The following is a 13,654-nucleotide window of genomic DNA, read 5'->3' as shown; positions in this document are numbered from 1 at the left end:
TAATACTAGATATGCTAAAGTACCACAAATAACTTTATCGGACCTCAAGGTCACTAAACTAAAAGAAATCTTTGAACGGCATCAATAGCGGAATAAATACAAATCGCAGCGGCAAGTTCAAGCAATTAGAGACGGATATTCGCGACAATCCTATTGATAGACTCTACAGAACTCATAAAATATCGCTACGAGAAAGTATTGCAATCGCTGTAACAAGCAACCTTAGCCCTAAAGGAGAACCACAGACGGTTTCAAATAATGTTGGGTTGTATGTTGGTCGAATCGATTTGCATAAGCTGCTTTTTATAAGCTAGCTTAGTCGATGAAATAAACTCACTAAAAGTAGTTGACAAAATTAGTATTGCATTTAAATTGCATTTTGAATTGCTAATAAAAATTGATGCTCTAAACTTCTGATTAACGGTTTAATCATGGAAAAGCTGTGATTCTTTCAAAGAAGTCAATATCAATAATTCCGAGTTTATAAAATTAATAAAGTTAATTATTATATTAAATCTAATCACCCTCAGAAAATTAGCGCATCGTAATTTGGGAATAAAATTTTCTAAAGCATTAACTTTTTTTAGTGCATTTTCCCTTACATGGATTTACAAACATATTCATCAATGCTGATCCACCACACACAACCTATAATAAGTAAAATATCTATGTGAAAAGATTTCATAATTTCAAATTAATAGGACCGCTTGATAGTTATTAGCTAAATATGAGTGATTCCACGTAAATTTTTGAAAATATAATTGAGGTTGCTAATCCTGCACTGAGTCCAGTAATTTTTTTCTAGGATCGACTTATCGCCATACCATCCTCTCTGTTAATGTTATTTCTATAATGATAACTTTCTATGGCTTCTCTTGTTATCCTCTGCTGTTAATAGCTAGTGACAAATATTTTTGCCATATAGAGATGCACTTGCTTGTAAACTTCTGATTCCTGCGGAGGAAGTTTGGTCTTTGCTGTAGATAACTCGTTCCGTAGGTTGCTGACATATTTCACCACGTCTGTAATTTCTTCTCCATGTTACCCCGTTAGATGTCTTTGGACGCATCACCAATCAAATTTTCTCCGTTGTATAATCTTCTGGTTATTTGGAAAAGATTGCGAATTACGGATATCTTCTGTTGTGGGTGGTGGTGTGATGAAGCTTGTAGCAGGTATCTACTTCGTGTCCATTGTGTGTCCATCATCCACATGTCTTAGCCATAACATTGGTTTCCAAGGATTGATTTTTTTTTGGCTTTATCAAACAGCTCCATAGATAACTTTGATATGATTGTGATTCCATGGCTGCTCCCTCACATTTCCCATAAAACTTTTCTTTCCAGCTTAAGTAAGTCGATGACAATCAATATTTTGCAAGTTTTGGCACGTAATGCAAGTTCTGGTAATCCTTCTCGTATGAGCTTTTATCATAAACCTTCTTTTTCCACACAAAAATGGCGTGCGTTACGCCATAATTTTTTCACTGTTGCTCTGTGTCCCTTTATTAATGGATCTTCTGTATAGTTTATGCATATACATATCGCCATGATTATGCAACCCAAATAACAATTTATTAAATAATTTAGAAAAGATCTTAGAATAGGATGCTAAAAAACTACAACTACAATTTTTTTATTTTTTATCCCATAAAAATCTATTCGGGGGATTGGAACCTTTACAACTGGGATTTCGGAATATTGGGATACCTCAAAAACACGGATTTGAGCTGCCCCAGAGTTCAACTTACCAGATTCAACTGCACATATGTAAATTCGTATACAAATGACCATTTAAATCAAAACGTATAAAAAATAATTCAAAATTGTTATCTATGGAATTACTCAGTTAAAATTTCTAATTTTCTTATCGTAGATTTCTTGAAATTAACACAACTTTCTATATTCGTTCATATCATTGCAACCAACGTTTAGCTTCAAGTTTACAGATGTCGCTATAAGTCTCTATTTAAAATTAAAACCATCCAATTAAACGATATCTTATTTTTAATAAGGTAATTAAAGAGAATTAATAAACTCCTATTAGGCTGTAAACTGTTTTACAACTTGATAAAACTTCACTTGAGTACTTTTAATAAACCTCACGAAACGCTCGTATGAGTGTAAATTAAAACGCATAACTTCCAGGTATAATGCTGCACGAATATTATGTAAATTTTTGATAAGAGAAAAAACGAAGCTTAATTGAACGATATATTGAAGTCGTTGGGCGTTTTAAAATACGAATGTGTTATCATTTTAACGATAATTATTATCTGTCAGTGTGCTTGATATATCGAAGAACGTTTTTAATGCAGTTATAGAATTGAAATTGGTTAAATGGAATAATTGCATTAAAAGTGTTTCCAAATTCGCGTTCGGTATTTTCGGAATTGTTGGATATATTTATTTCTGTAGTCCGTTTTCGGATCGATTAACATCGAAATCCCCCTATTTAGGGGTGCTGTAATTTGCAAAACATACAGTGCACTGTTTGGTTTGCATCGTGCACGGTTTGAGCCTTGGGCAACTAGAATAGGGCCCCCCTCTATTGTCGTCGGAGAATATTAATTAGAAACGGGATTTATACCATTCGAATAACATCATATTACATTAATTTAAATATTATAAACTCAACATTAAAAATTATTAAAAATATTTAAAAATACTTCGTTAATGTTTGGTTGTATACAATAACTAAATATATCGGTGACTTAAAAGGCGCATAAAATTAAAATTTATAGTTACAAAGGTTAAGAGATAGGTACTTTATTTAATTTTAATTCAAGATGAGGTCAAATATGCTATGACAACAATTTGCAAATAAACTTAAGCGTTTCTTGTATGTCTTCTTACAACATATAAATTAATTAATATTAAAAAACTCAAAAAAAAATTTCTTAGTTAACGATTGAGGACAAAATAACACATAAATGCGTTAATAGCAAAAAGTGTCGTAAATTTAAAGCTATGAAACTACCCACTCATATAATCGATGCCTTTGTAAAAATTATGGTTTAGCGTATTCATCTTTTATTGCCGTATTTTTTTTCTTTCTTGTTTTGTAAAATAATAAAAAAAACGATGGCTTAACTGCAAAGTACTGGCTATAAAATTTCCTCTTATGACTACAAACGGCTAATTATCTGCATATGTAAATTAATTGGTACGGTAATTTAGATAAACAAGGTACTTTTTTTTTGGTTATCCATAATAAAATAAAGTTGACAATTTCAAACGAAAACTTCAACCGCAAAGATTTGTGTGTATTACAACATTTATAAAAATAATTCAAGGCTGAACATACTCGAATTCTAAGAATAAAAAGATATATGTATATAAACGTAAATCAAAATAAGATTAGGTCAAAGTAATGGTAAAATATTTAAACGTTATCTAATTTAAATTAATTAACTATGTCAACTATTCATTTGAGCTTGCTATATATTGATTGCGACACAAACCTAGTTAGCCACTTTAAAAGAGTACAGAGAAATAACTAACATTGATTAATGATGGTCCGAAGTTTACTCCTACGAGGGTCATGCACTTTAAGGGAAAATGGGAAGCCAATGTCGAAGCTGTTAAAATGCATCCAAAAAGAGTGGTTGGTTCATCCTCACTTACGTATTGTTTTCGACCGTTCTTGTCTGTGTTGACACCAACATATTTGATTATGAACACATCACATTATATTATTTGATAAAGTCGATTAATGGTTATTTCTAACCAACCGAAGAAAGCGCTATACTTGTTTCAGGGGATTTATTTCATCAACGAAAGCAGATTCGGTTACCTTGATGGCAATTGTTGAGAAGAAATGTGTTGAAAAGATTTACTGGACTATGATACAAAGGACTAATATCACAAATCTTATAGGTCATTATCTACACTGACAATTTGGAAAGACATATATTAGTTTACTGAAAATTCTTCATTCTGCCATCTTCTCAAAACTATAACAACATTTTACCCCGAAGGCTGGAAGAAATTCAACATCACATATGATAAAAAAAAGTTCTTGTTTATCATGTCCTACGAAGTACCATTCTATCTCTTTATTAAAAAATTGTACCAGACTTAGAAAATAAGCTACTAGTATCATAACATTTGGTTGCCTTCACCAAGATGATGCATCACCACATTATTCTTTAATGCTTTGATTACACCTAGATGACAAATTTGGTAAAAGATTGGAAGATGATGAAGTTGGATCTTAGCCTTGGCCAGCAAAGTCTCCAAACTTAACTCATCGACACAAGATACCTAGCACAAGATAAAGAAATTTATCTTTTCAACCTACCTATAATAAAGCTACGTTTGGTAGCTTGTATTTAGCTTACTTTTTCCTTTAAAAGGTTTGAAAAGTCAAAACTTGTCTAAAAAAGGAAAGGAAAATAAAGTAAATTCATCATCTTATCATGTTTAACAAACATTTCGAATGAATCCTAACAAGACTGTTTTGTATTTATAATTAAATAAAATTCCTAAACAATGACCTAACTTTTATATAAATATAATAATTTTATTATTATATTCAACTAAAGATTTAAACGACTTCTGCTATTTCCACTGTTTATTTTATTAAAAAATAATGTTATACATTAACTTCAAATTCTAAATGAAATAAACTTTGATATTCTTTAAATTCTCTATTCCACTGTTACAATAAATTTAATAAGGAAATTGATATTATCATAATAAAATTCCTCGAACGAACTTTATACAAACATGAAAGCATCCACAAAAATAATTCAAGGTTAAACATAACGTAATTACAAGTCAGTAACAGGAAGCCGGACATGTATGTACAGATTCCAATTACAGGCGACAACGTTCATTTAAAAGTCATCAAAAAACTAACGTGTAGACACGGCGATGAGCCTGTTTTTGTATTGGCTATGAATAGAATTTTTCTGTAACATTTTTGTTATTTAAGACTTAATTGATCTTGACTGAAAGCTAATTTTTCTTTAATTCTAAACGACTTAAATAGCTCACAACCTGCTGTATGCGAGAGGGCGTTGAATCATTTAACTAAATATTTAATGTTGTCTCGTATACAAAACCCAGATTACTTTTGAATTCGTGCCAAGATTGTTACACGGACATTGCGTTTTTTAACACCTTATTTATTTTAGAACGATCCGGACATTTTGCTTATATTGGTTTGCATTAAGGGGTTTCTTTACCTATAAATATACACGATTACTTAAATAACGATTCAATTAAATCTCGTCACAGAAGAGTTTAACGACTTCCATTGAACTTGTTGCTTTCAACGAAAGACCTAATCGCAAAACTACAAAGTGTGAAATTAAAGACACTCTTTTTTATTCTAGTTTTTTTAAACTTCGTCAGCAAAAATACATTTTTTTGCTGCCCTAGACTAAATATTATTCGCGTAGTTTGTTTTCTTCTTGTCTACGAGTATTACGTTACCTCACATCTGCGTCGAAGACATAATTCGGCGTGACACTTTTTTTGGGTTGCCAAAAATTTCCTTCTCACAGTATGGTTTTTATATAACGAACATCCTTGACATTAGATCGCTACTCAAATTTTTTTTGTTCGGCATATGTTTTTTATTTATTTAAAAAATTTACTTTTACTATAAAATTATTCTTAGGGTAATAATTTAACCTTGATAACATTTTACTTAATAATTAAAACAATTAATAGAGATTTTTAAGTTTATATTGATTAATCCGATAATTGTATCGACATTATGTCCTATATATATTGATATGATTAAATATTTAAATACAAATAGATTAAATGAATTTAATACTACTTTGAAATTAATTCAATCTGCATTAATTAACATTTTGACGGACAGATCGAGGACAATGTCAATATAGAAACTGGTCTCGGTGCCGATTGTCGATGGACGGAGAGCCGATTGTTCTCGCTTAATTGCACATTTCTGTTCGGAAGCTGTCTCAAGAATTTGCAATGAAGGAACCACTGAATGCCAATTGTTACATAATCCAATGCCATTTATTTGGATTCAAAACTAGAATTACGATTTATAATCTTGTGTGGCATGTGTATCAGGTCGTAAAATATTTAATCAAAATATACTATAAATAAATCAATAACACCACCGTTGCTTCTTATAAACTATTTGATAAGATTTTATTGTCGGTTTCGTTGCAAAGTTATATATTGATAAATATATATAAATTGAAATAAATTAAAAAAAAAGTAGTATACAGTTATTATTATGTAATCAGCTAGTTTTCAATTGACGCATCATTTTCACTTGAACAGAGTACGCTCAGCATAATTTATCCCATAAATTTTCAATGGGATTAATTTCTGGATTGCTTCATTTAACAGATCGATATCTGATTTATTAAAGAACCGGTCATTATCGTTACAATGAATAATTTACTGTGATCAGTAGCTGCGAGGAGATTTTTATCTCGCGTTTATTGATATCCGCATTTGTACATACTTCAAAAGTACAGAATATTTAAATATTTAACCTTTCATTTAAAGAGCAGTTATTTTTAATAAATCAACGATTTAATGGACATTTAATCAGAAATTAAATAAATTGTTTATAGTTGTTTGAGTTACTGAAATATTCGACGAAAACTAAAGAATTCAAAGAGAAGGTTTTAAGGATAATTTGCAGCTCAACTGGCAGTTAAATGAAACAAAAATAAGCAGTGGAAGTGAGTTAAAAGCCAGAATGGAGGCTTATGTTTCTTTTGTAGTCGTAAAGAAGTTCACAAAGATGACTAGAAGTTGTTAGAAGATGTTATTAATCAATTTCCGAAAAATTTAATAATCAGGATTGATGAATTTGCCAAATATTTTCACTTTAAACCATTATCAAATCAAATATTGATTTTTGTGGTAATTATGGCGTATGCATCGAAGTAATTATGTAATTATCCTAAATTATTTGTTACTTAGCAAAAATGACAATGCAAAAGGATTTTTTTTTAAATAGTGAAATACGAGATGAACCGTGTTGTTTTGTTCAAACAAATTTTAATGGGCAATCATGACACAATTTTTATGGAAACCGATTGGTTCTCTTGTTTATTTATTATTTCAATGTTAAAATTATACAGGTAAAATTACTTTGAACCATTTAAACACACTAATCGATAATTAATAAAATAAATGAGAATAAAATTAAATAATTAATAACAATAACTAAATTAAAAACAACAACTAACTTGAAAATAGTGATTCTACAGAAGTTTAGTATTTTCTGATCTATCAAAGTACATTTTGTAAAGTCAAGCTGAAAAATAGTTTATCACATAAAGCCATTTCTGATACTTAATGACAAAGTGGGCATTCGTCCAACAAAGAAGTCTAGCTTTTATTCTGCCTTCATGAAACTGAATCCGACGAAGTCACATATTTTGGCAAAAATGGTTTTCATGGACGTCGACTGAACCAACAAGAAACACTGAAACCAGATCGTATAATATCATTACAGGTTTATCAGGGCTAACTACAATTGATAGAAATTTAGGAAATAACCTTTCTAAAGAAAAGATTTGGAACTAATCGATAATGATATGATACGAATTCTACTGAAATCAAAGCGCTGCTTGGACTCCTTATGTTGGCATTAATTATGAAATTCTCACATGAGGACATGTTATCCATATTTCCCAAAGATTATTTGGGACGGCCCATTTTTAGAACGACAATGGCTGTTAAAAGGTTCGAAATTTTACTAACCAGCCTTAAATTTAATAATAGCGTGGATCGGGAAGAACGAAGGAAGTTGTTCCAACAGCAGCAATCTCGGATGTTTTCGACAACGTCGTTTCAAACAGCCAAAAACTATTTTCTGTATAAAAATGCGTTACTATTGATTAAATGCCTTTACCTTTTAGAGATAATTGTCGTTTTCGTATATACATGCCTAGCAGCAATATGCAAGCCAGCTAAATATGGCAGTAAGTAACTGATAAGCCTTCACAATGTGTGATTAGATTGTGTAAACCTATCGAAAGATTAAACAGAAACGTAACTGCAGACAACTATTTTATGTCAATAGAAGTAATTGATAAATTAAAGGAATCTGGCTTGACGCAATAGAGCAGTTCTATTAGCTTCAAGTATGCACCATTCTAAAGGTAATGAACATGGAAAGCCAGAAATAATTAAATATTACAACCATACCAGTCAGGAGTTGATGTTTTCGATATGACATGCGCTAATTTTATATAATATATTAGCTGTATTTTACACCCTAGTAAACATTAATGCAGTAAATATTAAATAATGCAGTTGTATTTTATATCTGTGTTATCAGGGTGACAAAATGTTTTAAATTTGTGAAGGAGTTGGCTTTTGAACTGTTATAACCTCATCTAAGGCAAACACTAACAACTTTTCCTTAGAATGTAGTCGAAAAGTTTGTGTCACATGTATTCGAAATAGTTAATAATTAACAATTCACAATAATAACAAAATTCGGAACACACTCCCGATAGCCAAGGACAAACTAACTCCATTAAAAGGAGCGGGAGTCTATCGACTATCGTGTAGTTGTGGGAAGGTTTATGTTGGCCAAACTGGACGCAACGTCGAGTGCCGCATCAAGGAGCATGAGAGGGATGTAAGGCTGAAGAAGATCCAGCAGTCGGCGGTTGCGGAACATTGCCATGCAGAGGGGCACCGAATAGACTTCGAACAAACAAAGGTAGTATCTGGCTAGGGACAACAGATACTACCAAAGACTGACAAGAGAAGCCATAGAGATTCACCGACATAAAAATAACGTCAACAGAGAGGATAGTTGGGAGCTTAGCAGAATATGGAAGATGGTGGTGAACACGAAGACCTCTTCCAGCCTCACACCGGACGCGACGCAATTAGTTATTAATTAGTTTGTAATTAGCGTTAACTGATTATTAATTAGTTTTTCCGACTTATATATAGTTACCGATTTTTTGATCTTGTCACTTCGAACCAGTTTCTGAAGAAGGTTGCAACATGGCATCCGAAACGTCAAACCTTTTATTAAAAGACGCACGGCAAAACCCGAAAGTTTCTAGTGTTAGTTCTAGTTTTAGTTCTAATCTTAGTTTAAGTAATAATTATAACTTGAGCAGTTATTACTATGAATAAAGTTGTATATTTGAATTTTCAATAATCAAGGTGTGGTAGACATGTTGTTTCTAATAAGGTTGATATTTCAGTGTTTCGGGTTAACAGTTAAAGATCATCGGTATGGAGGTAGCGCCTGGGCCACGAATAACCTCGATTTTGTTTTCTTAACTGATGCAGATAATGGATTGCAACCTAGATTATGCATCACAACTTTGTCATTTTAATTGTATTCCTTGTGTCTTCTAAGCTACAATTTTGAGACATCTCTTTTTTTTGACACACTCTTTTTAATTTTGATTTTTAAATGTATTATCTGCTTCTCCTAGTACAAATTATAAACGCATTCTGTTACCTGGCGATCTTCTACACTTTCTATTTTGTCAGTGGATTAAAACTTTGCGATGTAATTGTTCTGGCTAAAATATGTGATTTGCAACTTTTTTAGTAACGTTAAATAACTGCTTCAAACAAAAAAATTTAAATGTTTAAGATATGCAAATTCAAATTACAGGATACCGATGTATCCAGTTGCCTGACCTACATCTTTTGTATAGATGTAAAAGAAATTATACAACTGGTAATATAGATATACTGAAATGGTAAAGTTGAAAGAAATTTGTCAAAGATAAAATAGATTCATGACCAAAGCCAGCTGTAAAGACATTTATGGAGGTGTGTGAAAGTGACCCCATAATGATGTAAACGAGTATGTTTCTAAAGTCATCTTCGTCGGTGGCGTCGCGACGTCCTGCCGTTGTTCGCGTACAGAGCACGTGGCCGTCGTGGCGTGGCGGGAGCAGTCCGGCCAATAGCCGGCACATGTGTCTCGCCTCGAAAACGAAATCTTGACATAGCGGGCCAGGCCAGCGAGAGCCACTCTGCGCGCCGCAGCTACGCCGAACGGTCAACCACCACGAGACTACGGCCGCATCGTGCGCTCTTTTACGCCTTCCTCCAAGTCCTTCCACTTCTTGCACACCAAGTACAATCCGTACCCGTACGAACTGCAATGGCTCCCATCATACCACAATAACAACAGAAGTTGTCAAGTAAAAGAACCGCCGAAGAAGAAGAGGTCTCCTTCGGTTGTTCGACTACTTCTTCTTCGTATTCTTCGTTTTTCGGCAAAACGGTTCTTTCGTTTCGTTTTTTTCTCATTCTTTTTCGTGTTTTAGTTTTTATTTTTTTTTAAGTTTTTAATTCCTTTCGGTTGAGTCGGTTCGGTTTGAAACTTCGGTTGGCTTTTCGCGACGTATACGACGAGATGGGACCACGAAGAGGCCCTAAAGGACTGCAGACTTTGTGCTTTTGTGCCACTGTGGTGCTGCTGTTGGTCTTCTCGTTGGCTACAACCATCAACGCTGCTGCTGACTCACAGGTAAGGATTTTCTTTTAACTTAACGATGGCTCGGCTTAAATCCGAACACAAGACCAGCACATCAGTGACGTGCAGACTTCTTTTTTTATATAAAAGATATTTTAAAATAAAATCTTGTGTAAAAAAAAATATGCGATTTGTATTATCTCATGTGGTTTAAGTTACGTCTGCGAGTCCTTGGATGAACAATAATAATAATAATAATCTTAAAGATAAATCCGGACGGTTCAGAATGTTGCTTTTACTGGTTAACGGTTATTATCAACGATTCGAAAAATATGTAGATTTTCTTTTTAATTTTAATAGGTCACTATTGCTTTTTAGTATCAATCATATCTTTATAACATTTAAATCGTTTCAATATTACTTGTTTTAATTCGATAGTTGAAAACAAGAAATCAACCCAATTTCATCGAAATTTATTTCTTAAAAAACTAATTTGTTCTAGAAACTAGAGGAACTATAAATTTTGTTCGTAATGCTCTCAATCTGTCCCCAATAAAGCCAATTCCTTTAAATGAATTTAAGTCATAAGTAAAAATAACAATTTAAATATTTGAAGTTACACGTAACTTCCATTCAATGTTGTTTGTTGAACAATAAAATGTTTATTGTATAATCTTAGTCATTGTCGAGTACATCTTGCATTCATTACTCTATAATTAACCGTGAGTGAGTGTTATTTTATAGTTTTTTGACTCACGCTCCGATTCATTGAAGCAAACACAAAACCATTAATGGTCTGTTTTGTCTTGGAATTCCGAAAATAGTGTCAGCGAATTTTAGGGTATTTATAATCATTCCATTTTTAGATAGATCTGTTCCTAGAACAGTACAAGGAAAAGTGAAAGTTATGGCAAAAACGATTGTTTTAAAAATTGAATTGATAAATAGGAATGAAATTTTTAAGATTAAATTAAAACGCCTGTTGTAATGTAGTAGAAAATGTTGACGGCTCAAGGTAAAATTTAATGTCTTTGTTTTGTTTCCTTGGACATTAAATGGTGCAAAAACTAAAAATAATAAAAAATAGTTGTATAGTATTGAACTTTATGGCATTATTTTTGTTTAAGTAGTTAACGTTTCTTATTTAATATTTTTAGATTTCGAGGAAAATGTGTGGCGGGAAATTATTTTAGATAAATTTATGATACAACCACAATATTGTTACATACCAAGTCGTTACCGGAAAATCAATCGAAGCAATAACATATAAATTTAAGCTTAATTATTAAAATGGTGCGATGTAAAATTGTATTACCCATTATTATTAATAATAAACGGCGAAAAATTTTATAGAATATCCCGAGCGGTAATTTGACACTAATCTCTTTATATACACATAATTTATAATTTGTTGTACATTTTTCCACCTCCACAAAAATATCTCTCTCTGTATAAATTTTCCCATAATTTGCAAAATACACAAAACTTTATTGGTATATAAATTCTTTGGCAAGTTTGTTCTCAAGTCAACCACCTCCATAAATACAGTATTTGCTTTTCTAAAATGTGTATCCCATTCTTATCGGTACCGAAGACTTATATACAAGCGACTGTTGCGACGTGGAGCACTAAAAGTGGGTCGTTGCCCTTTGGGAAGATGACTTACCATAGGTACAGACCCCGCCATCTCTTCACAGTGTGGGCATCGCGCGAGCGACCCCGAAGCCGTGCGCATTTCTCACCTGGATTCTTCCAGCGCGATTCCAGTTTTGCATTTCGCACGTTGGCAGAAACCGGGGCCTCAGGAATTAAAATAACCAAAAATAAAGAAACAAAAAAAAAAACGGGATTACAGAGAAAAACACGAAAGAGGTTCGGATTGGCGAGAGCAGTTCTTAAAATATCTTCAGGCGAATGTGGGAGGTCAGCGGCGACTCGTTGATATTATTCTTCAAGAATACTTGAAAATTTAAAAAAAATCTGTTCTAAAAAAAAAATATAATCGATATAATGGATGTCATACTATTAATATTATCTATTTAATACATCAGTATGTTTAAATGTTAGCATTCATAGATAAAATCCACCTCGTGTTATTCCCTAAGTTGCTCTATTTTATGTTTACAGATAAACTCGGGGAATTCCCCGAGTTGTCTATACGATGTATAAATCGAGGATGATAGTTTTCGTTTTAATTGTTATTCAGCGCTAGATTGTTGTACATTTTATTGGACGAAAAGTAGAATTAACACTAGATCTAGAACTAGAAACATTCGGGTTTAGCCGTACGTCTCTTAAGACAGCTAAACCCAAATGTTTCTGGGTCTAGTCTTAATTCTAGTTTTAGTTGTTATTCATCGTTAGATTATATATTTTTCATTAAACTAATACTAGACCTAGAACTAGAAATATTCGGATTTAGCCTTGTGTCTCTTAAGACGGCTAAACCCAAATGTTTCTGTTTCTAGGTCTAGTGTTTTTTGTTCATCAGGTTTATTTTATCTTATGAACGCCATATATGATTTTCACACCAAAAAAATAGGATAATTAATTCTGATTTCAATGATATGTCACACAATGTTAGTTGAAAAATGATGAGCTCTAAGATACGCAACTTTGCCCTCATTTAACGATTTCTGTATTTCGTATGGTTTCTGAATTTGAATTACCCTGTATATTTTTTGAACTAACACTAAACCTAGAACTAAAAACACAATGTTTTAGGTCTAGTGTTAGTTCTAGTTGTTATTCAGCACTGACTACTAGTTACCTACCCATGCGTTACGTCACGAACGGGCCATCAAGCTGTGCGCCTATTCCCAGGATGTAGCTGTCCTCTTAGATTCTACCGTCTTTGGTATAAATATAAAGCCACGCAGACTGGGCACAACGGTGTCGATAGCTGTCTAAATTTGTGTGCATTAAAATTACTCATATAACGAACACTTCCTTCCCCGTATTAGTCTGTTATATCGAGATATACACAAAATTTCCAAAAATTAAATACAAAATAAAATGTAGAAACTTTTTAAACAACTATATTCATTGTTTAGACATAAAAATAAAATTGGGGCATACAACTTCTAACAAAGTAAGTTTAATAGAAATATATACACGTAAATAAATTTCATTCAAATTTATTGGACATTAATGGCTCGTTTATATAACCAGTTATTTACGACTACTTTTCTTAAAAACTACTTTTAAATACACTATTTATAAAATCATCTCAATAAAA

The 13,654-nt window shown here is 32.3% G+C and overlaps 1 protein-coding gene across 15 annotated transcripts in view; it reads left to right on the top strand.

Moving 5' to 3' along the window:
• The first annotated feature begins 9,947 nt into the window (after positions 1–9,947).
• The window catches only part of LOC111427873 (terribly reduced optic lobes), an 88,769-nt gene continuing 85,062 nt past the window's right edge, over positions 9,948–13,654 (top strand). For all 15 annotated transcript variants that reach the window (XM_071196317.1, XM_071196322.1, XM_071196320.1 and 12 more), the window contains exon 1: positions 9,948–10,470. In XM_071196317.1, the coding sequence (XP_071052418.1) occupies positions 10,357–10,470 (114 nt within the window). In that variant the 5' untranslated portion in view covers positions 9,948–10,356. The remainder of the gene's footprint in view (positions 10,471–13,654) is intronic.

This window comes from Onthophagus taurus, chromosome 6 (genome assembly GCF_036711975.1).
Source record: "Onthophagus taurus isolate NC chromosome 6, IU_Otau_3.0, whole genome shotgun sequence".
Lineage (NCBI taxonomy): Eukaryota > Metazoa > Arthropoda > Insecta > Coleoptera > Scarabaeidae > Onthophagus > Onthophagus taurus.
This window is presented reverse-complemented; position numbering and strand designations above follow the sequence as displayed.